Raw genomic sequence first — 24,985 nt, forward strand, 5'->3', positions numbered from 1 at the left:
GGAATTACAGAGCTTCCTCGGGTTTGCGAACTTCCATAGGAGGTTCATCAGGAACTACAGCTGCGTGGCAGAACCTCTCAACAGGCTGACCTCCCCCTCCCAGCCGTTCATCTGGTCCCCGGCTGCCCGCTCTGCGTTCCAGTCCCACAAGGAGAGGTTCACCAGCACCCCGGTCCTGCTCCACCCCGACCCCAAGAGGCAGTACATCGTGGAGGTGGACGCTTCGGACACCGGGTTGGGGGCTGTCCTCTCCCAGCGGTCAGCGTCTGACCAGAAGGTCCATCCATGCGCCTTCTTCTCTCGCCGGTTCCTCCCCGCCGAGGAGAACTACGATGTCGGGAACCGGGAGCTGCTGGCAGTGGTGGCTGCTCTGGAGGAGTGGTGCCATTGGCTGGAGGGGTTGGAACAGCCGTTCACCATCTGGACTGATCATAAGAACTTGACGTTCATCCGAGCAACCAAGCGTCTCAATGGACGGCAGGCATGGTGGGCCAGCTTCCTCAGTCGGTTTGACTTCACGCTGACTTATCGCCTCGGGTCCCGCAACACGAAGGCAGACTCCCTGTCCCGACAACACCGGAGGAGGGAGCCAGCTACAGAGGAGCCGGCTCCCATCCTTCCTGAGGCCAGGGTGGTTGGCGTGGTTACCTGGGGCATCGAGACCGTGGTCAGGCAAGCGTTGCGCTCCCATCCCGCCCTGAGCCACGTGCCTCCACGCCGTCTATTCGTCCTGGACTCAGTCCGGTCCCGGGTACTTCAGTGGGTCCATGCCAGTCAGTTTGCTTGCCACCTGGGTGTCCACCGCACCTTCACCTTCCTGGCTCGGCGTTTCCGGTGGCCCACCATGAGGAACGACATCAGGGACTTTGTAAAGGCCTGCTCCGTCTGTGCTCGCAGCAAGGCCTCTCACCAGGCACCCGCGGGTCTGCTGCAGCCCCTCCCAACTCCAAGCCGGCCCTGGTCCCATGTGGCGTTGGATTTTGTCCCCGGACTGCCTCCCGCCCAGGATAACACTGTGATCCTGGCAGTGGTGGACCGCTTCAGTAAGGGAGTGCACCTGGCGGCCCTCCCCAAACTCCCATCGGCTTCTGAGACGGTGGACCTCCTGACGAGCCACGTGTTCCGTCTCCACGGCCTTCCCCTGGACGTCGTCTTGGACCGAGGGCCCCAGTTCGTCTCCCAGGTATGGCGGGCTTTTTGTAAGGGGTTGGGTGCCTCTGTTAGTCTCTCTTCTATCACCCACAGACTAACGGGCAGACGGAGAGGATGAACCAGAGCGTGGAGTCTGCCCTCCGGTGTGTGGCCGCCAAGAAGCCCAGCTCCTGGAGCCGGTTCCTCCCCTGGGTCGAGTATGCCATCAACTCCCTGGTCAGCTCTGCCATCGGCTTCACACCTTTTGAGGTGTCCCTGGGCTACCAGCCGCCTCTCTTTGCTGCGCAGGAGTTGGAAGTGGCAGTTCCCTCCGTGCAGGCCCATCTGAACCGGTGTCGTCGCGTCTGGGAGGTGACCAGAGCTGCTGTGCTCCGGGCAGCTGAGCGCCAGTCGGGGAGCTGTGGTATTGTCTTACATGCCTTATCATTCCAGTAGGTGGCAGTAGCGCCTAGCACTACAGACTGTACGTGTTGATATGTGCATGTCCCTGAAGAAGAGTTCCGAGTAAAGGAAGTTGAAACTACACCTTGCGTTGTCCGTCTGCTCTTTTCATGCTAACGGTACTACTCAACAGGAACCAACCGACGCCGGTCCGCAGCGCCTACGTACCAACCAGGCCAAGGGTGTGGCTGTCCTCGAAGGACCTCCCGCTTCAGTCCACCGCGAAGAAGCTGAACCCCCGGTTTGTCGGGCCCTTTGAGATCAGGAAGGTGCTCGGTCCCGCGGCGGTGAGTCTGAAGCTTCCGGCTTCCTTTAAGATCCATCCTGTTTTTCATGTGTCTCGGGTTAAGCCTATCTCCCACAGTCCTCTGATGCCTCCGGCCCCAGCTCTGCCTCCCCCTGAGATCGTGGATGGGCACCCTCAGTGGAAGGTCCACCGGCTACTGGACGTCCGGCGCCGAGGACGGGGGTTCCAGTTTGGTGGACTGGGAAGGCTACGGTCCGGAGGAACGTAGCTGGGTCTCCCGCCAGCTCATCCTGGACCCTGGGCTTCTCACTGAGTTTCATCGTTCCCATCCCGACAAGCCGGGGTAGTCGCCTGGTGGCTCCCGTGGAGGGGGGGGTACTGTTCCGGCTCGTCCACCCCACCCCGCGCCGTGGCCCGCCCACCCCGCGCCGGCAGCCAATCAGCTCGTCAGGGCCGGGCTTAGTCGTCAGGGCTGGGTTTAAGTTTGCTGGTCTCCCAGCGCCCGTTGTCAGTTCGTGCCGTAACCTCCTCGCAGGAGTGGTTACTCTTCCCTCCCGGTGCATTTCTCTCCGAGTTTATCTCAGCCCTTGGTTTACTGTTTTCTTTGTGAAGTTTCCCTGTGGAAGTATCCTGCCGTATTCCCAGTTTGGATTACCCGGGAGTTTTTTTTTTCTTGGACTTCCTGTTTTCTTAGTCGCTCATTGCCCTCCTGTGTTGATCGTTGTATGAGCTAGTAATGAAGTACGCCAGTTTCGGCTAACCCCATCTCTGCCTGGTGTCGTGCGCTTGGGGTCTTCCGCAAACCCAAACAGTAGGGTCATTGGCCAAGTACAACTGGGGAGAAAAAGGGGGGGCCGGCCCTCCCCCCGGAAGTAAGAGAGCATGGTTTGTCACCCTCATCTGTTTTTGGTTGGGATTCTCACACGTCTCAAAGTCTGGGACAAATCCAAGATGGCGCTGTGAACTATCTTGATTTCGAGTGCAACTATCCAATCCGGCATTGACATGTGAAAGCGGCTTTTGTACGGCCTACTATATATATATATATATATATATATATATATCCGAAACAACACTGAATCGTTTGTTAATTAGTTATTTTTCTGAACTTTTAATAAAACTTTAGCAAGTTATGTCGACCTCCAGTGGGAAGAGGAAAAAATGTGGCAAAGAAAACGGAAGAGGTGTTTGTCGCCGGTGCTTCGAAGGCGCTAATCGGCTTTGTGCATAACTGTAGTCCACTGACATCCGGTTTCTACTGCGGCGGTCATACCTGTTTCCGGTTTGTTAACGCGCGCTATTGACAACGGCATACTTTTTCAGGACGCCTTCAAGATTTACCATGGATAAATGTCGACGACATGCACAGAATTATCGACAAACTTTCCCCTGCAACTACCAGCAAAGTTTCAAGTTACGCCCACAATTCTGAGGATGAGCGGACGGAATTGTGGACGTAACTTGACACGTACAACTTGAAAGTGGTAGATGCAGGTGAAAGTTCGCCGGCAGTTTTGTGCGTGTCGTTGACATTTAGCCACGGTCAATCTTGCAGCCATCGCGAAGCTAGCGCAGGCCAACAAACAGGAAACTGGTGCAGCAGAAACCGGAAGTCAGTGGACTACAGTTATGCACAGTATGATAACTGCCACGAGTATTCTGAAAGGTAAAACTGACATGTCTGTAACCCCTGGCCGCTGTATATCTGTTATTCCTTTTACTGTTATGTATTTTGTATTTCTGATGCTGAATAAAAAAAACACCGTTTTTGGTTGAACTGCCATCTAAGTCGGTTGAATTGGCCGTACTAAATTGTTCCTAAAGTGTTTGTGTGTGTGTGTGTGATGGCCTGGCGGCCTGTGTCCAGGGTGCCTCCCCGCCCGGCGCCCGATGCCTGCTGGAATAGGCTCCAGCATCCCCGCGACCCCGAGGGCCGGATAAGCGGTTCAGATAACGGATGGAGGGATTACTGGATGGCCGGACCGCCATCCCGGGCCTACAGCAACGTTCGCGGCTCCAAAAAAAAGAGTCTCTTAAAAAGGTCACTGTCTCTTTAAGACGCCGGGGGAGGCGGATCCGAGTCTGACGCGTGACGCTCCGGAAGCGTACTAAAGCGCCGAGGCTCGCCCGCAGGCGCGACTCGGAACTCGGAACGTGTCCGTTGTAAATCCAGCCCTGTTTTCAATCCGGATTTGATTTGGACAACTATGCCCGATGGTTGCGCTAATGAGGTTCGCCAGGTTGTGCAGGCTCTTTGGATTCGGGAACGGTAAGGAACTTTCCGGGGGGGGGGGGCTTCTTTTTCTTCTTCTCTTTTTTTCTTTCTTTTTTTTTTTGAAACCAAACTTGTCAAAACTTTTTCTGTCCGCGCCCGCAGGGAGCGAGAGCCAATCGGCTGCTCAAGAACAACCGTCCCATTAGCCGAACCGGGATAACCACACGTTTCGCTGTTTGATACCGGACCTTTACTGGGGTTCTTTTGTGAAAACGTCCCACCGACTCGTGGAAACGTCGCGCTGAGTGCGGGTCAAACGGCGAACCCCGACTCGGTACCGCGGTTGTCGGGAAGTTGCACCTAGCTTCGTAGCGCTTACGAAGTTCGCCCGGTCGGGCTAATGAGGTTGGATACAAAGCCGGGCTGCGGTACTGCCGCACAAGCTCACGCCGAGAGTAACGCAAGTTCACGTTTCTAAGCTTACGTGGTGTAATATTTAAGGGGGGGGGGGACGACACACACACACACACACAACTAATAAGCTTGTTTTGGTACGAAACGTCCTTTCCCCTCCCAGCACTGGGAAGGAGGCGGTGGGAAATGTCGGAATAATGATGCTGCCTTCCTTACTGCACGTCGGTGTGATGACAGTGCAGCAAAACGCACTCTCGTACCAGGCGTCCCCCCACCCCCACCCCCCCCTGCCCCCCGGTGTTACACGCGAGTTTGTCAGGGAGCCCGAGTCGTGGGTCCAAATGGGCCCGGCATTACCGCCCCGGAGGTGTTTTGTTTATGTCCGTGCTGCGTCTGTGGGACATGTGGCTCCTGCAAGGATGCACGCTCACGCGCACCGTTCCAGATGGGCCGAAGTGAACTGATCACAGCGTTTCTGTTTTTTTTTCCCTCCTCCTATTCAGCTCGGGTCAAGCCATGTCCGGTTTTTCTTTACCGTATGGCCCCAACTCACCGATCAGGCCCAGTGGAATTTACACCGCATTACGTTCGCCAACAGAGGGAAAAAAAATTTTTGAAATGGGAGCCATGTGCCATACCCCTGGATCAGGGATGGGCAACGTGATCCAGAGAGGGCCGGTGTGGGTGCAGGTCTCCCCCCCCCACCCACCCACCAGGTCCCCCCCCCCCCACAACCACCCACCCCACAACCAAGCAGTTAAACACCTGATTCTATTAGCCAACCAATAGTTTTTGCGAAGGACCTTGATTTATAGACTCGGGTGTGTAACTGCTTGGTTGGTACAAAGACCTGCACCGGCCCCTGCCCCTTTCTGGATCGTGTCGCCCATCCCTGCCCCGGATTCAGATGAGGAATGACTCCACACAAAAACTCGCCAGGGAAATGAAAATTGGAGAAGCCTCAGGAAGCGCGTCACAAATGAGGGATCCCTCCTCCGGGATGGATAGACATGCATTAGGTGCCAAGAGGACAAGAGTAGGCGTGCGGATGTATTTAACAGATTTACATCAACCACTCCCCCCCAAAAAAAGGCCGTGGCAAATCCAACAACTGTGTTCACAAGGTAATTCGTCAAACCCTTGCTGCTCTGTGTCATGCAGACAGGAAGTCGTGCGAGAAATTTGTAATTTGCAGCCTTAAACTTTGCTATACGAAGGGATGTGATGTGATTTGCCCATAAGTGACATGGTACCATACTGAGGCTATAGCAAACAGTCACAAATCCTTCCTGAAAGACATTTTGTGTTGATTATATAACACGATTTACATTTTTTCTTCATTGTTCCAGGTTTGGGTTGAAGCAGATGTAAGAAAAATTAAAGTAGCATTGTCAACTAAAGCACAGAAACATCAAGGATGTGCACATCCTTGATGTTTGATCCTCCCGGTGATCCTCCCTATCAATGATGCGCACGTCCTTGATGTTTGATCCTCCCGGTGATCCTCCCTATCAATGATGCGCACGTCCTTGATGTTTGATCCTCCCTGTGTTTGTTCCTCCCTATCAAGAATGTGCACATCGTTGATGTTTGATCCTCCGTTTGATCCTCCCTATCAAGGATGTGCATATCGTTGATGTTTGATCCTCCCTGTGTTTGATCCTCCCTATCAAGGATGTGCACATAGTTGATCTTTGATCCTCCCTTTCAAGGATGTGCACATCGTTGATCTTTGATCCTCCCTGTGTTTGATCCTCCCTATCAAGGATGTGCACATTGTTGATCTTTGATCCTCCCTTTCAAGGATGTGCACATCGTTGATCTTTGATCCTCCCTGTGTTTGATCCTCCCTATCAAGGATGTGCACATTGTTGATCTTTGATCCTCCCTTTCAAGGATGTGCACATCGTTGATCTTTGATCCTCCCTGTGTTTGATCCTCCCTATCAAGGATGTGTGCATCCTTGATAGGGAGAAAGACTGGTTTGGGTGGGGAGTCAAAGAGGCCACCCATGTGAAGAGGGAACGACCATCCCTGAAGTGAGGGGGGGGGGGCTAAGAGTATATCTGTCACCATCTTACAATGCTGTGATGGCAGCTATTCCCAAATCTTCTGTGAATAGTACACATGGCCATTGTAACGCTAGTTAATGCTCATGATCATTTGCATATGAAACCGATTGTTTACGGTCATTATGCCACTGTATTGTTTGTAAGGGTGGGGATACCTGCGGTCAGTTGAGACTGAAGAGGTCACTTAGATGAGCGATGAAACGTTTCTCTCAAACATTGTGTCCAGGTGAACTGGTTCACCTTTATGATTTCCTCACCCGGATTATTGAGCATGCATAAAGGCATTGATTCAAGCACCAATACAATATGTGTGCTACGTTGCTATATTTTACATTTCTGTGGGATGAGCTAACATTGGGTCTCTATTAAAGGGGATACAGAAACTATATGACCACCAATCTTGGCTAGCTCACTTGTTAAAATCACTTTCTATTGTGATGAAGTTGTCAAAAAAGAAAAAATAGTTGCTGGGGACTGCGCCTCGCCCAAGGGAGTCAGACAGGCAGACTGCTGAAATTCCTTCCACTTACATATATGGTTTAAGACATCATCAAACATGGCACAAGGAAATTACCCAAGACCAAGTAAGACATAGTTCCCCATTCCTTAAATGAAATTGGGTTGTGTGTGCACATGTAGATGTGTGTGGAGGGGGGGGGGTGGTAGGTCTTTGCAAAAGTTCTGTATCAAGGCCTTTTGTCAGAATTATGCTATGCAACCAGCATGGTTTATGCAGTTTGTGTCTTCCATGCATTTGAAATGTGAATTACAGTTTAATGTGAATACTGTGTATGTGTATAGTAGAGACTATAGCTGCAACCAAGTTATTTTCATTGTCTTGATGCTGTTTGTGTTTTGTATATTTGCTTGATGAACGAGGAAGGCAATTAATCGATACTGAATCAAGACCTATATATTTTCTGTCGAGACACGATTTGATATGCCTTGCAGTTGTAAATTTGTTGTCGCTGCGAGGCGGCAATAGATCACAGCTACTCTTGCAGCGCTGGGGTATACAATTTATTGGAGAAAACCGACATGTTTCGGCCTGTGGCCCTCGTCGGGTATTTGTTGGTGTTGGTTTTCCTGAATAAAGTGGTGTTCTCAGCACAGCGAGGGTAGCCGGAATTTAATCACTCCGTAGTTGTTCGCCGTTTCCATGCGTCTTGCAGAGTGGGCGAAGTTGTGCCAGCACACCTATCCATTTCCGCGTACACCGATTTCTGTATTTTTGTAAAACCTCACTTACTTTCCGTAGATCCAGTATTCATAATTTCCTTAAACACCATCACCATCAACACACGTTTGTATATTTTTCACGACTTTGCTTTTACTTGCATCAACTCTCATGTTGGTTTGCTGAAATTTTGTGTGGTGTTTTAAGATTCACGGCAATATGAAAGCCCGCTCGGCGTTAAAGCGGACACCACTTCTGTTTCCGCATGGCGTGTAGATAGCCTGCTTCATGTGTCGTGATTTGCAGGGGAGGGTAGCATGGAAAGCCATAGACGCTGCTTTCACAGGGATATTGCATCAAGCAGGAAGAGAGACGGGATTACCCTGTCACTGTTATGATAGATAATCAAAGGTAACGTATGAATATTATCACGCAGTAAATCGGTCAGTCGTGCACTCAGCCAAATGTTATTTATACAGCAGGTTTGATACAGTGGCTGTGGTGCAATGTGCTTTACATGGAAATCTCTGAACCAGATGGAAATCTGACACCGTGAGGCCTGGCCTGGTTGGCCCTCTTTCGTTTCCACTTCTACCGATGAGGCTAAATCAACCCCAGGATTTTGGTTCTGTTTCCACCTCCCTCCCTTTGTGGAACCCCCCCACCCCACTCGCCCTGCCCCACCCCACCGCTCATCCTCCTTGAGAGCAGCGGTTGTTCTCCGTGTCCATATTCAGCCGTTGGCGTCGCTCCGACACAGCCATGAATGAGGGACAAGCTGCGTGTAAGATCTACAGCAGTGGAAAATTGGCAGAGTAAACATCCCCTTTTTAAACCAAAGACATGGCACTGAGTCAGGGCCGATGTGATCTAACCAGTTTTGTTTTTTCTGCGTGGGTGTTTATTTTATGTTCTAGCCTTCTGTTTGGAAGTTTACGGCGAATCATTAGCTGATGAATTTCCCTCCCCGCCCGTTTTCGTTGAGGATTTTGCCATTCATTCATCAGAGGCGATGGCCCTTCTCCTCAAATAAGAGAAAGAAGAGAGGACTCCTAATTTTGCCGTTGACCGGGAAGTGAATAATATTACCGTTGTTTGCCGTTCTTTGGAGACCACAGTTTGCTGGTGAAGATCAAATATGGAGATGTCCAGTTTACAAAAAAAAAATTACATAAAGTTTAATACTGCTCGTGGGCAAGAGGAAAAAAACATACTTTGGATGTAGCATCCTGTCTGACAAGCTGTAGTCAGTATGACTGCTTTTGCGCTGGAGAACAGACCAGGGTACAGTGTTTCTGTATCGAACAATAGCCCCGGGATTAGGCCTATCTGGTGTTATTGACCTCAGCGCATGTTTCCCTCCAAGGATAAGCTCTTTGTTGGCACAGTTTGTTCTTGGAACTGCACTTTTTGGTGCACTATTTATGAGCTGGGGTGTTTCTCTTTGTGAGTGATTTCTTAGGTCGGGAGGCACTGCAGAGTAAGTACTGCGAGTGGAGGCGAAAGAAGAGGCGCCAGTTGTGTCGCCTCTCGAAAGATTACAGAAATTTATCACTTGTGTTAAAATTGCAGTATTTCCTCGACCTGGTTTTAGGTTTCGTACACACTGACATCTCGTCTCTGCTTCTCTTCGAATCACAGGAACTAGTCTCCTGTCTTGTTCCTCTTTTTTTGGGGGGGGGGGTCAAGGGAACACCAGCCAACACCAGCCAAGTCTGGCAGTCATTCTTGTCTCTCAGAAACGGACAAGAACATACTCTTGGTTCTGTTTTTTTGGAAGTGGGCGCGACCTGTCATATTAAGTCACCTCTCTCCACCAATGCCGGTTGGCGGCAGTGGGGACATAATGCATCATGAAATGATGATGGCTCTAATCAAGGACACACGATATTGTAATTTTGGCAGATAACTGATAACTTCCACGGTGAACTTTCAGTTTCATTGCAATACCGCCACGTGTCTCAGCTCTTCACCTGTAGGTTTACTGTTTAGTGTAGATGCCCGTGTCTGATAAACACTTGCCGCGTTACTAAACACCACACTTTTTCCAAGTGTCTGCATTCTCCGAAGGAGATGAGCACAGATCGCTTCCACTTCCATTTATCCGTTCTCCAAGCCGCTTGTCCCGACCGGGGTCGCGAGGATGCTGGAGCCTATCCCAGCGGTCACTGGGCGGCAGGTGGGGAGACACGCTGGACAGGCCGCCGGTCCATCAAAGCAGAGTGATTTTTCTGAGACTGGTTTGAGAACCCTGTTGCACCCACGTCTTCTGGTGCCCCCGTGTGAGGGTTGGCAGTATTGGCCTCTGGGATATTGTTGCAATAGCAGAATTATTCGAATAATTAATTGAGGGAATTCCTCTCGTCTAATGGATTCAGTTTGTTGAGCAACTGCGGGTACCTACCAGGTAACACCGCCAGTCCTTTGAGACTGCCGAGGCATGTGTTCAGGTGTGGTTGTGTGCTAATAGCAGCACATTGTTATTAACCAGTTGCTAGATACCGTTTATCTAAGTTTTTCCAGTCGGTTTTCATATTTCTTCCTCCAGTTGAAAAAGGATAATTAAGTGAATTCTTCTTCCCTCGCCGCACTGTGAAAAAGGAATTTACATACTGAAAAGCTGTGTCAACAACTACACCGTGTTGCATAACAGACACTAACATACCTGTCAGCTGACATGGACCACTCATACTCGCTTCAGCTTACATGGAGAAGACGTAATATTTATTTGGGCATAACATTTTCAAACACCTGTGCTCTTACATTTGTTCTGCAACAGAAGAATGAAGTCTTCCCTGTTAAACGTCTGATCGCCGCAAATGAAAACATTGTGTTGTGAAAGGGAAAAGGGCCTACGTTTCTTTGTAGGCTGTGGCGTGACCTGCAGCTATTGGCGGTGGTGGCTCAAATAATGTCGCCATGTTGGTACGACGTATCCGGCATAATTTTAATACGATAGAAATCAGTCGTCGGGTGGCGCGGCGGTCTATTCCGTTGCTTACCAACATGGGAACCGACGGTTCGAATCCCCCTGTTACCCCCGGCTTGGTCGGGCATCCCTACAGACACAATCGGCCGTGTCTGCGGGTGGGAAGCCAGATGCGGGTATGTGTCCTGGTCGCCGCACTAGCGCCTCCTCTGGTCAGTTGGGGCGCCTTTTCGGGGGGGGGGACTGGGGGGAATAGCGTGATCCTCCCACGCGCTACGTCCCCCCTGGTGAAACTCCTCACTGTCAGGTGAAAAGAAGCGGCTGGTGACTCCACATGTATCGGAGGAGGCACGTGGTGGTCTGCAGCCCTCCCCGGATCGGCAGAGGGGGTGGAGCAGTGACCGGGACAGCTCGTGACGAGTGGGGTAATTGGCCAAGTACAATTGGGGAGAAAAAGGAAGGGGGAGGGGGGACAATGGTCATCAGATAGAGTCCCTCCTATGCTACTACTGTTTGTTCAATCTGCTTATTGTGATCATTTTGTTTTTTTCATACATTTGAAATTCACAAAGTGTTTAAACAAAGGTACGGTACGGAGTGGCACTGCCTCTGCTCTGATCGGCCCCCGAAACCCCCAGATATCCTGAAGTGGCGTATAGGCTTACTTGACTCGGCTCACCGTCATGAGAAATGTGCTTCAGACGATGCGAGGTGATGTTGATATAACCTGCAGTCCATTTTAAGTTCTTGTTTGAAGCGGCTGATTCGGGGTCCACCGATACGTTTTTTTCAGGGCCGTTCCCGATATTAGTATTAACACTGCCTATCATGACTGGTACCCCCCCCTTTTTTTTGGTTCCTTTTAAAGGGGGTTAGGGATGGGTGGGTGGGGTTAAAAAGTGTTGGGGTTAGGGGTGGGTGGGTGGGGTTGAACGTTCGACGTTGAACCCTGCACCGTTCTGCAGCCAGGTACTCCTCGGCTTGAGTGACTCAAGCGACTGTTGCGTTCCGTTGCCGACCAACACGGGGATCGCCGGTTCAAATCCCCGTGTTACCTCCGGCTTGGTCAAGCATCCCTACAGACACAAATGGCCATGTCTGGGTGGGAAGCCGGATGTGGGTATGTGGCACCTTCTTGCTGGGAGGCGACTGTGCTAACTACTGCGCCACCGTGCCGCCCTCGTTTCGTAACGGTTTACTGTATATCGCTGCAACAAAGTGCATTATTCTGGCATTTCCAGTGGTGTAGCTGGGAAACTGGGCATGCCTGTCGTCATAGAAATAGACCAGGGCTGGCTAACAATGTGCCATGGAGAGCCACGTGTATGCGGGTTTTCATTCCAGCCGGACTCCACACCAGGTGATTTCACTGATTAGCAACCCTTCAACCAAAGAGGAAGACCGTATCAGTGAAGTCACCTGGTGTGGAGTCGGGTTGGAATGAAAACCTGCATGGCTCTCCGTGGCACATTCTTGGCCACCGTAGAAATAGATCATAAGATTGTGGTGTTTTTGCGGCTTCCGCGTATCTGCTGCCTTACCTCAGAAACGCACCTCCACTCGCTCACCACAGGTGCTCCGGTCTGCAAATGCGTTACTGTGTGCCCGCCTGTGGCACTGTAGCCTTCAGTGTTTATTGGTTTACATGTCAGGCTATTTGTAGCACCATCCGATAGGCTATTATAATAGCCTGTCATAGTGGGGATAGTGCTGTGGGCTTGAGACCACAGGGTGGTGACTACAGACAGAGGGGTAGCTGCATCAGAGCCAAAGCAGCGCATTTTAAAATTTTATCAGCAATTTGATAAATCCGATAATCGTGAAAATGCTGATTATCGGTCGGCCCCTACGGCTGATATCTTTTGATGGTACAATAGCTGACAGTAGGCTACTGTCTACTAAGATTGAGAAGTTGTCTGTTTCATTAGGCTATATATTTAATAAGTGTATATGTCAAGTAGGGCGGCACAGTCGGCACAGTGGTTAGCGCGGTCGCCTCACAGCAAGAAGGTCCTGGGTTCGAGCCCAGGGGGAGTCCAACCTCAGGGGGTCGTCCCGGTTTCATCGTCTGTGTGGAGTTTGCATGTTCTCCCCGTGTCTGCGTGGGTTTCAGCCGGGTGCTCCGGTTTCCCCCCACAGTCCAAAGACCTGTAGGTCAGGTGAATCGGCCGTACTAAATCGTCCCTAAGGTGTGTGTGTGTGTGTGTGTGTGTGTGTGTGTGTGTGTGTGTGTGTGTGTGTGTGTGTGTGTGTGTGTGTGTGTGTGTGTGAGAGAGAGAGAGAGAGAGAGCCCTGTGATGGCCTGTCAAGGGTGTCTCCCCGCCTGCCGCCCACTGACTGCTGGGATAGGCTGCAGCATCCACGCGACCCTGAGAGCAGGATAAGCGGTTTGGATAATGGATGGATGGATGGATGAGAGCAGGATAAGCGGTTTGGATAATGGATGGATGGATGGATGAGAGCAGGATAAGCGGTTTGGATAATGGATGGATGGATGGATGAGAGCAGGATAAGCGGTTTGGATAATGGATGGATGGATGGATGAGAGCAGGATAAGCGGTTTGGATAATGGATGGATGGATATGTCAATTAGGTGGTTGTCCGAAAAATCAAGAACGAACAACAAAAACCCTTGACTTTGCTAAAAGTGATCAACCACTTATAGTGATAACATGGGCTTGGATGAATGTGATCACCTTAAGCAGCTTCCACTGTATCTGCCCTTATGCCGATAACACATTTTAAACAATTGTTGGCTGATACCGATAAGCTGACCGATAAATCGTGCGCCGATTTATCGATTTTTAACTCTAGTGCAAAGTTCCCAACACCTGGTTGGCTCACAGTACCCTCAGTCTGCCCTGTATCTGGTGAAGACTAGAGGGTAACCGAGTCCCATCTTGTGAGGAGACGTTGCCACCGACTGCATATGTGGTCCCCAGAAATGGGCAGCTTACAGTGTAGACAGTGGAGTGCTAAGGAAGTTATGATGATGATGTATAAGGCATATGTGTTGTTTATTCCCTACAGGCCCCGCTGTCCAACAGGAGGAGCAGCAGATGGACTGTGGCGCAGCGACCATTGACCCCACTGATACCTCTGTTTCACAGGTAAACATATTGCACCTGACTGACGGGGCATATTTGCTGCTGGAAGAGTAAAAAGTGTAAGTATGTGTGTGTGTGTGTGTGTGTGTGTGTTTCGACAGGACACAATTACCGGAGAGGAGGGTCTGAGTGAGGAGGAAAAGGTCAAACGGCGAGCAGAGCGGCGTCGAGCCAAGAGGAAGGTGAGCACACGCACTCTGCCTCTACACCTGTACCTCCGTAACATCCGTGCACACAGGCACCAGAAAATGTCCCTCGTAAATTGAAAAAATCAAATGCTTTGCGTGACTTTACAAGCCACGTTTTCCCCTGGTGTGTAAAAATCCCGCATCGCGTTACAGCGCCGCCGGGAGCGACGGAAGCAGGAGCAGGTGAAGCAGAGCGAGAGTGCTGAGCAGGTACGGCAATTTGATTACGCCACGGGGCCATAAGTTCTGCGTCTGCTTTTACTTTCAAACTGCTCACGCTTATGTACTTGTACACGTCAGGAGGATGAAGACGAGGACGGTGGCGGCGAGTCCGACTTGGAGGAGAGCGAGTCGGAAGCGGAGGTCGCCGGCGAAGAGGAGAGGAACGAGCCAAAAGAGGAGGAAAGCGCAGAGAAACCGCTCACCCCGCACAAGTGCCCCCCTGTCCCCGCCATGGCTTCTTCAGAGATGAAGGAGGTTCACCAGCCCCAAGACGGGCCCAGTGAAGAGGTAAGAGCCTGAGAGCACGGAGACCTAGGACAGAAATGGTCTTAATGCCTGCGTCACTCCGCTAATGGATAGAGCTGTCCGTTTCCCTGTGTCCCTCAGGAGCCAGAGTGGGACGTGAGCAGTGCCTTCTTTGCTAATGCCGCTAGCCATATCAAACCCAAAGGCTCGAGTCGCAGGTCTAAAGAGAACAAGGAGAACGAGGCCAGGAGAGAGGTGAACGGACGCTGACAGACATTCTGAGCAGATTGGTTCTGAATGATGTAGCACCACATTCTCCGTTGCTGACATGACAGAGATGCTGGTCACTCTGGCGGGTCCAAGGCCAAACGTGACGGGTGTTTGGGATTGGAAACAGCTGTTGGACTGCATATACACTGACCTACTTCAGCTCAACTATAGGCTGCAGTACAGTTTAGGCTTACTGAAGACCAGTGAATTACCTAGCTTGTGGAAATATGATTCTTAAGTTGCTATTAACCAAAACATATACACGGCACTAGACTTTTTGGTGGGCGGCGCGGTGGTTAGCACGGTCACCTCACAGCGAGAAGGTCCTGGGTTCGAGCCCCAGGGTAGTCCAACTTGGGGGTCGCCCTGGGTCGTCCTTTGTGTGGAGTTTACATGTTCTCCCCGTGTCTGCGTGGGTTTCCTCCCACAGTCCAAAGACATGTAGGTCAGGAGAATCGGCCGTACTAAATTGTCCCTAGGCATGAGTGTGTGTGTGTGTGTGTGTGGGCCCTGTGTAATGGCCTGGCGGCCTGTCCAGGGTGTCTCCCCGCCTGCCGCCCAATGACTGCTGGGATAGGCTCCAGCATCCCCGCGACCCTGAGAGCAGGATAAGCGGTTCGGATAATGGATGGGTGGATAGACTTTTCAGCAGAAATGGAAACTCCTTCACACTATTTTTCATGCTCAACAGAACTGTGCAGTTCTACTCACTCATTTGTTCACAAGCAATGCGTTATTCAAAGGGCAAGCCATGGCAGAGGACGGGTATAATAAGAGCGATTTCTGATGGCCGAGTACGGCAGCGTGGTTGTGACATTAACCTGATGACGATAATCATGTTGTTGCAGATGAATGGATCTGATGCTGTGACCAAGAGAAGTGCGTCACTAACAGGTGAGGAGATGTGGATACAGCTTTGTAGGAGGTGATGTAAGCTCAGGGGTTGCGCTATAATTAACCATGATTTATCGCTGTGACAGACGGGCTTGTAAAAATGGTGCATAATAGTCTTTTTTTTTTTGGTACCTGTCATGTTTGTTTTCATGATTACAGATATTTGGGTTTGGGTGTGTGTATGTGTCCACGTCCGTGGCTAGTCTCGGATACTACTGGGCCTATCAGCCTTAAAAAAAAATTTTCCTGTATGATCAAGAACCTCTCGTGGTTGCACAGATTCAAAACCTTTGAAAAACGTTGTCGGTAACACCGCTCCCTCTCTTCAGTCACTCTCTAGCTCGCTCGGCCAACGTTGCCCTCTGTCGCTGCCCAATTTGAGTCAACTGGACTCGCATCTACGGTTGACACAGATCGGGCGGCGACGTGATCAAAAGTTATTCAAAGAATTTTGATAATAAAAAAAAAAAGCAAAAGTTATAAAAGAACAACTTCCTCTAGGTTGCAGTCAAAACAGGAAGTGTTGCATATTCTTGTCGCTGTCCGATCTGAGTCAACCCAGCCCAGTATCACGCCAAAATGCGTAAGACACCCATCGGTCCAACGTGTCGGTGTCACGGTTTGCCTTGCTCAGGCGTGAAAAGCACACGTGTGTGTGAAGGTGCCGTGCCAGCAGGGGGCGATGATTAACTCAATGCCAGCAACTCCGCACGGAGGAAAAGAAGCATACAGCATTTTCCAAAATTCCTCCCCATCAGGTAAGATGACGATACACGGCTGCTATATTTTTAAAAATTTTATGAGCGTTGTCATGTTTATTACGTTTCATTTGGCGGTAGAGTCGAACCCTAACCCTGATCATCGCCCCCTGCTGGCACTGCACCTTCATACATGCGTGTACTTTTCACGCCTGGGTGAGGCAAACCGTGACGCTGACACGTTGGACCGGCGGGTGTATTACACGCTTTGGCGTGATACTGGGTTGGTCAACCGTTGATCTGAATCGCGCATGCGTGATCGTAAAGGGTTTACCCAGCTTTATTATTTTATAAAAATAAAGATGGGGCTAGGGTTAGACCGAAAAGGTCGCATAGCAGACCTTTTCTTTTTGGAAAGTGCAAGTTCGTATCAGACTCGGTTGCATTCATGTGAGGGTCCACCTAGGACAGTGTTTCTCAACCCAGTCCTCAAGGAACCCCCTATCCTGCATATTTTCTTTGCAACCCTGAATAGGTACCTGTTTGTAGTTATTCAACCAATCAGCAGTGAATTTTGTCAGATGTTGCGCACCTTGCATAATTAAGTGCTGCCAGATGATTGGTCGAGTAAGTACAAGCAGGGCTACCTATGCAGGGTTACAATGAAAATCTGCAGGATAGGGCTTCCTTGAGGACTGGGTTGAGAAACACTGACCTAGGAGGTTGCACATCCAGACCGACCGTCAGAACCTTTTTATTGGGTAGCTATTTTAGCTTGAGCGCTGCATATTAAAAACTTTTCCCATATTTCCAGTTCAATCGACTCGGGAAAAACCGTAGAACTTGAGTGAGAGTAGAAAGGACATCGAAAAGTTTGCCGTGGTCATTTGAGTGGTTCAGAAAGAAAACGGTGATTGTTGGTAGCCGTCATGGTGACAACACATGTCCGTGGGTTAGCCTCTCTGCAACGGTCACAATTCTTTGCAGTGCCAGCGATTCAAATAAAAATGCCCGCCGCTCTGACCGTCCAGCTATGTTGACTTAAATGGGAATCTCCATTCTACTCTTTCACTTTCTGTGGGAATAACCCTGGTTTTTCTGTCTGTGTGTGTGTGTGTGTCTGTCCACTGCTCATCTCACACTACTGGGCCTGTCAGCCTATTGGTTTTTGTGTACGGTTATGACTCAAGGGCCTCTCATGGTTGCGGTGATTCAAAACCTTTGAAAAACCTGCGTCATACCACAACTGAGAGCTGACTCCTCAGCTGGTTTTTCGCATAAGTCGGCGCACCAGATAACTGGGTGGTTTGTCGCCAAGTCCGAGCGGCGGAGAAGGGGCGATACGCCTTGGCGGAGATCTGCGCTCTACTGTAGCGTCGTCATTCACGAATTATTCGTTCACAAGAACGAATCTTGTGGGTTGAATGCACTGAATCACTTACTGAAACGATCCGTTCGTTTCTCGGGTCGGCTCAGTTGAGCTGTGTCAGTTGTGAGCGAATGTGCAGGGGTACACTCGGGCTACATTTGAAAGTCCCAGAACTTTTTTTTTTTAAATCACACTACCTTTCTTTGTTTGCAGTGTGTAGTGAAACCCGTAATATGAAAGAAACAAAAAAGTGGTTGAGCCTGACACTCTCAGATCCTTTCACTGCAAGGAAGTGCTGCATGCTCCAGTGAGTCCTTCACTGAATGTACACAGTGATCGTAGGCACAGACACGCTGGATCCATTTACGGATGTCAAGTCAACAACTTTTTCTCCCCAGTTGTATTTTTAGCCAATTACCCCACTCTTCCGAGCTGTCCCGGTCGCTGCTCCGCCCTCTCTGCCGATCCGGGGAGGGCTGCAGACTACCACATGCCTCCTCCGATACATGTGGAGTCGCCAGCCGCTTCTTTTCACCTGACAGTGAGGAGTTTCGCCAGGGGTTTCGACACGCCCTAGGTGTGAATGTGTGTGTTGGCCCTGTGATGGACTGGCAGCCTGTCAGGGGTGTCTCGCTGCCTGCTGTCCAGTGACTGCTGGGATAGGCTCCAGCATCCCCGCGACCCTGAGAGCAGGATAAGCGGTTGGGTAATGGATGGATGGAATTGGGAGTCGTGAAACTATATGTGCTTTATGTAACAGGGTGGGACTTTGTTTATTTATAGCAGCTTTCAGTTTGCAAATGATGTCTTCATCCAGCTAAATTCTCAGTTCGCTGCCCTGTCCTTCACGAATGACCGTTCAGTCCACTAGTTAGTGAGCTGAACTGAGCTTTCGGCCGTGTTTCAGTTTAGCGAGCGGGATTTACGCAGTCGGAGCTCCAGTCAAGCACTGAACGATTCGGTGAGCGAATCTTTTGAATAAATCTTTTGAATGAACTGATTCTAATGATTCAGTACAGTGAAAAGAAGTGCTTTGCCATTACTACTCCTACTGAGTGTACTTCTAGTTTGCTGTGCTTTTGTGCGTGTGTTGATTATAATGCCTCATGCCAACACTACAACTAGCTTTACAAGGGCTGTAATTAAAAATGTGGAATTATGAAAATAAATAAATAAATAAATAAAAACGGCAATTAAAACTGGAACCTTGTGTTTGCACATATTGGCTGTGCATTTTAAATGATTGCGCTCCCTTTACACACACAGGAACATGCCGGTCTACCACAATCTGATTATGCTTTAGCAGTGTTGGTTACATGTATACCCTTTTGAATTGGAAATGTCTCCATGCCGTAGTCACTCCGCTCCCCTGTGTCCACACAAGAAATGACCGGAATAGAAGTCAAGAGTTTTCTCAAAATGCTGACAAAGGGGAATCAGAAGCACTTTGTATGTCGTTTCATTTCATGTACTTCTGCACATCAAATGAAACAAAACATCGTTTCCCCCAACCCACAGCAGTGCAACACAGAGACAAAAACACATACAAAAACTACAAGGACACATGTATCTAAACTAAAAAAAAAAAAAAAATCACTGTCCAAGGGAACGAATGCCAGCCAGGATGACTGTTGGAACTGCCGGTCTGCATGGGCTAGCAGTTAGCTTAGCCTGCCCCGCTTCTGCGTCCTGTCAGACCGCCCTCTGTGTTTTCTCTTCGGGCGCAGCTCCGGTCAGGGCTGTAGTCCTTGGGCCCACAGGACGCAGCAGACCAAATTCTCCCGTCCGATCCAGTGCCAGCTCTCGCAGCCATCAAACGAAGACAATCTTAAGATGCAGACGTGGACAAAGACACTGCATGGACGGTACTGAGTGAGGCTGCCGCAAACGTGAATTTGCGCCGCCATCTTCCCATGCCGGTACTGGGCAAGGCCGCTGCAAACGTGAATTTGCGCCGCCATCTTCCCACACCGGAAGCGGAAATTCCGTATGTCTATCCCGTCAAATTGACAGATGCCATTTGGAATGATCTGTCAACACTTTTACAATTCAGTAAATGATGCAAAATTCTTGGTTAGCGCAAACCTTGTGTAAACCGCCATCCAATGAGGTATTCTATCCTCGAAATCAGCTAAACACCCTCTCTTTTGTACAGCTCGTCCCTAGATGCTGTGTGGCCAGTAGAGGCCTCAGGCTGTCTGTTTGCCAGAGGAAATCATTGGCATGTATTTTTTTTTTCCCACAGAAAAAGGGATCAAGCTGGTAAATGAAGGGCAGTACGCTTTGGCAGTCAGCATGTTTACAGAAGCCATTAGATATGACCCCAAGGATTACAGGTACATCAACGATGCTCACAATATACTTATGGGACGATATGGGATGATATAGGCTGCTTTTAATCATCCATTTTATTGTTTCCGCTAGGTTTTTTGGGAATCGTTCCTATTGCTATATCTGCTTGGAGCAATACCCTCAAGCCCTGGCAGATGCAGAGCGGTCTATCCAGCTGGCACCAGACTGGCCAAAAGGACATTTCCGCAAGGGCAGTGCTCTCATGGGCATGAAGGTAGGCACTGGCAATGATAGTGTTGATAATGCAACACTGCATTAAACAAACAAAAAGCTCACAGATCATATTGGATAATGTCACAATCTCAACCTCACTTATTGATCAACCATCAGTGATCTCTCATGGTGCGTGTACGCAAATTTGTAGAGATACAGCGAGGCGGAGAAAGCCATGGAGCAAGTGCTGAAGTTGGACAAAAACTGTGATGAGGCAGTCAATGAGCTGTTCAACTGCAGAGTCCTGCAGTTAATGGTAAACACACCGACTCACAAGGCAACCATCAAACCAGTTTGCTGTAAGGTGTCCTCTTTTACCTGTGACCTGCTGTATACTGTCATTAAAATGGATATTTGACTGTTATCATTAATGATTTTGTGTGTGTGCGCTTAAATCTTGTCTGTCTGTGCATCATTGCTTAGGAGATGGGTTTTGAGGAAACACAAAGCATCCAATTGCTAGAGAAGTTCTGCACAGTACAAGCTGTCCTGGCTTCTTGTCCTGAGGCTTGCAGGGGTAAGAACTCATACTCGCACACTGCAGACCTCTGCACGCACACATACACATTTTATAGGGAAAAAGGCCAAGAGGGCCTGCATTTCCAACTTGTAACACTGGGGAGCAGTAATGTATAGAACAGCATGCATATACTCCCGTGTCAGAGAAGGCAGTATATTGTGACTCGTTCTCTGCAAATTCAACGATTTGAGTTTGTAGATGTTTCTGTGTTATGCAAGAAGGTCCTGGGTTCGAACCCCAGGGTAGTCCAACGTTGGGGGAGGGGGGGTCGTCCCGAGTCGTCCTCTTGTGTGAAGTTTGCATGTTCTCCCCATGTCTGCGTGGGTTTCCTCCCACAGTCCAAAGACATGTAGGTCAGCTGAATCGGGTGTACTAAATTGTCCCTAGGTGTGAATGTGTGCGTGTGTGTCAGCCCTGTGATGGCCTGGCGGCCTGTCCAGGGTGTGTCCCCGCCTGCCGTGCAATGACTGCTGGGATAGGCTCCAGCATCCCGCGACCCTGAGAGCAGGATAAGCGGTTTGGATAATGGATGGACGGATGGATAGATATTTTTTTAATTCGAGTTCATGAATGCCGATGCTTTGTGTCCCTGCAGTGGGGAGCCAAGAGTTCTCCACAGCCAACCTGGGGTGAGTGACCATTATCACTTGATGTTTGTCGGGGGTCAGAGGGTTGACCTTCCCACGGGTCTTGTGATATGTGGCGTACATTCGTGTCTTTATGGATGACCTTGTACTTTAGTTGTCTTTTGTAGGTTCTTTTTTTGTAATTTTAAATTCTATCCCATCTCTCTCTCTCTCTTTCAAAAGCCCTTGTCCATCTTTGTGGGTTGGAAACGTGACAACGGAGCTGACTGAGAAACTCTTATGGGACCTTTTTAAAACGTACGAGCCTGTTCCTCTGGATTTTTCTGTAGTTACGGCAAACCAAATGACCTGACGCAAATCACGGTTCAGAGTAACACAACTTGGGGTTTGACATTTTTATGGCGGAGATTTTTTTTTCCTCTTTTTTTAAAAATGAAAATCTACCATTTCAGCCGTGATGGTAAACTGGCGTGACCTTTACATCGGGCGTCTGCTTTCTTTCGCAGATATGGTGAGATAGACAGCATCAGGGTATTACACGAGAGATTTTGTGCCTTTGTCAACTTCAAGAACGCCGATATGGCAGCTCGTGCCATGGACAAACTGAACGTGAGTGACTGTACGACTTCCCCTCTCTCACCCTGTTGCAGTTCTATGCCCTCATAACTGTGTCCATGCCCCCCCCCCCCGCCCCCACAGGGTTATAGTATTGAGAACACACGTCTGGTAGTGCGCTATCCCGACCGCCGCACTCAGAAGGTCCTTCCAGTACCACAGCAGGCTGGGGCAACTGCTGCTAGGTAAGGAGAATTTTGGCCTCCCTATAAAATCTCGTTCTAGTATTGTTAATCGTAGAGCTGGGTTTTGCGATGGTTTTTACTTGTGCCTCATGTCTGGGAGGTGTTCGTGACATGGATATCACCCACTGAGCTCATAATCGTCCTTATGTCCTAGCAACAGGCGGAGCGGCCCGGTCAATGGAGACGAGTGCTACTTCTGGAGAACCACTGGCTGCCATTTTGGTGACAAGTGTCGCTACAAACACATTCCCGATCAAAAAGGCAAGGACAGGAAGCCCTGGCAGCCTTGAGGACAGCTTTCTCTTTTTCCTCAGCGTTGTGTGGGAAACGGGGTAGCACGGACCGGGCCAGGGGAACTGATACTGAACAGACTACGTTCTCTTGACTGAACTCATTAAGACTTATTGAAAGGACCAGAGCTGTTTTAAGATAGGACCACAGCCGATATTCGGGTTCTAAGGGATACAGCGTAACCTCAGACACACAGCCATTTCCCCTCCACCGAGATGAAGGGGGAAGCTGAGCTGGCCGTCAGTTAAAATTGTTAAGGCCCTGTTGTGGATAGGAGCAAAAAAAAAAAAAGAGTATCTGCCAAATAATCTCAGATATTAATGGGAAACCTACTCCTTTTAGAAATTCTGACTCAAACTAGTCACATATGAGAATATCTTTTTATTTTAAGTCTGCGATTTCACTTACTGGAACGAGTTGACCCCCAGTGTTGGATAACCTATTTTATACTTTAACTGGCTGCTAAATCTATGTAGGATTACAGCAACTGCTTAAATTCAACTGTTTTGCCTCATTTACAAAGGGTCCTCGGTGTTGGATCTGTGACGCTCTGGGCGAGGATTCGCCACAGCCCTCGACTTCTGTTTTAGGTTTATGGCTCAGACTGGAGCTCTCATCTCGGCCTACGTCCCGCTCTTTGTTCACGTGCCAATACCGCCCGACCAAAGACCCACCAGCAGAGACTGACTTTAATTTTCAGTTCCTCCCAAAGCCAGACCAGATCTCTCATTCAGCCAGCCGGCTGCAGCGGGCCCCACAGAGGTACCCGGAGCCTGTGCTGTGGACAACGTTACAGTAAATATGATCGCACACAAAGACATGCGAACAATAAGTGACACAAGACTCTAGAGGGAACACAAAAACAAAACTTGTATTGACAAATGGGTTCAATCTGTTGTTATGATTGTTATTGTTATCACTCTTCACGTTTTTTGCAACTACGGTTTTGGTTGTCCTTTGTCAAAATTGAATACACACTCTTCATGCCTACTCAACGGTTATTACACAGCAGTTACGTAGATACATATCTGCCATTTTGACTTTCAGTAGGCCCAGCTGGAGGACTGAAGAAAGCATTCACTAAAAAATTGGGTTTATGTTCCTTTGCTTAATATTAATAATCTTCTACATTGGTCTCTATGGATCTTCCCTCCGCCCTGTGGCTTAGAGGAGCGAGGGAGGCTCAGTAGAGCACTCGCTGATGTTACCATTTACGGAAGAAAAGCCCCTTTATAGCTTTCTTAAATGTAGTTGTTATTACAGTTGTAAGAAAGCTTTATTGGAGCAACATTTTGCATACCAAAGCATCAAAGAGCTTTGTATGGAAAAGCGTGGGATCTTGGCTGTAACACACACACACACACACACACACACACACACACACACACACACACACACACTGTGTGTGTGTTTGTGTGGGAAAACTTGTCATAGTTTCTTTTTGTAGTGTTGACATGGCTGGGGTGAACTTTATATAGTTGTCGTGAGACACAATGCCTTACAAAAAACATTCAAACTATGGGGGTCATGGTTTTTTCATGGTTCACCTAATGAATGTCTGTTCTTTGCAAACTATCATATTTTTTGACCCCGAGACCTCGAACAGTATTTCACTGAACCAAAGATAATTCAACAAATGGCCCCTTATCTGCAGTGGAAAAAAACAGCAGTGTTCTTTCATAGGGTGTGAAACACTAGACAGTGCATTATTAAAACCCGCTGGCTTAGGCTGCAGTTTCCACTAGACCAGAACAGAGGGCCACATGCACCTTGTTTAAGTCCAGTCCACACTACGCTTTATCCTAAACTATGCATGGCATAGTTGAGAGCTATTTATGTTTCTATTTATACTGATACTTTGCTTTCCTTTCTTTCATGTCACAACACGTTGTAGTTTGTTCTCAAAGAAACCCCTATGTCTCCCCTATGGATGTTGCAAAATGTACACATTTTGCAACATTCAAAATGTGTACATTTTGCAACATTCAAAGTGTATACATTTTGCAACATCCCCTCTATTTTACTTTATTTAGCGTTCATATCCGAGGCATTTTTAGAGACACCACCTTTTTTTTTTTTGTCCTGAGAATTTAGTAGAAACACTGTCACATGCTGCATTTCTGCTTTCCTGTGGGTCTTTATTTTCATCTTTGTCTTTTTTTTTGGGGGGGGGGTGAAGACAGTCTTAGGACAGCACTAGCTGATGAGCCAGTCTCTTTCTCAATCTCATTGTGACTGATGCTGGCAACTTTTCATTATGGTGCTTTAGAGTTTATACAGATTTACAAAAATAAGTTTTTGATTTTTAACATGCACCGGAACATCTTTTAGTACACCTTGTGTATCTTTTCAACATTAGATAAAACATTTCTTGCAGTTGGACATCAACCGTTTAGCATGTGATTTCAGTAAAGCGGCTTTTTTTTCCTCCCAGTTCAAAACGGTATTTTAGTAATTATATTGTCAATTGGTTTAACTTAAACATTACAAATGTTTTTTCTTATTCTACCAAATACTGTGTTTTCAATTATTCTATGCTGCACTGCCAAAAAGTCATTTTTGTATTTAATAAATTTATTTG

At 48.8% G+C, this 24,985-nt stretch overlaps 1 protein-coding gene across 5 annotated transcripts; it reads left to right on the forward strand.

Annotated features, from left to right (window-relative positions):
- The first annotated feature begins 3,979 nt into the window (after positions 1 to 3,979).
- zgc:123010 (uncharacterized protein LOC641500 homolog) lies at positions 3,980 to 24,985 on the forward strand. 5 transcript variants are annotated; one of them, XM_056291981.1, is made up of 16 exons: positions 3,980 to 4,109; positions 13,678 to 13,757; positions 13,856 to 13,936; positions 14,096 to 14,152; positions 14,243 to 14,452; positions 14,552 to 14,665; positions 15,529 to 15,574; positions 19,887 to 19,977; positions 20,066 to 20,207; positions 20,358 to 20,462; positions 20,630 to 20,723; positions 21,322 to 21,355; positions 21,536 to 21,610; positions 21,820 to 21,922; positions 22,013 to 22,113; positions 22,268 to 24,985. In XM_056291981.1, exons 1-16 carry the CDS (start codon positions 4,055 to 4,057, stop codon positions 22,401 to 22,403), a joined length of 1,524 nt encoding a protein of 507 aa, XP_056147956.1. In that variant the 5' UTR covers positions 3,980 to 4,054; the 3' UTR covers positions 22,404 to 24,985. The 5 variants fall into 5 exon arrangements, with proteins under 5 accessions (XP_056147956.1, XP_056147957.1, XP_056147959.1 ...); XM_056291982.1 differs by having other exon boundaries at positions 22,274 to 24,985; XM_056291984.1 differs by having other exon boundaries at positions 22,928 to 24,985.

The sequence above is a fragment of the Lampris incognitus genome, chromosome 13 (genome assembly GCF_029633865.1).
Source record: "Lampris incognitus isolate fLamInc1 chromosome 13, fLamInc1.hap2, whole genome shotgun sequence".
In the NCBI taxonomy this organism is placed as follows: domain Eukaryota; kingdom Metazoa; phylum Chordata; class Actinopteri; order Lampriformes; family Lampridae; genus Lampris; species Lampris incognitus.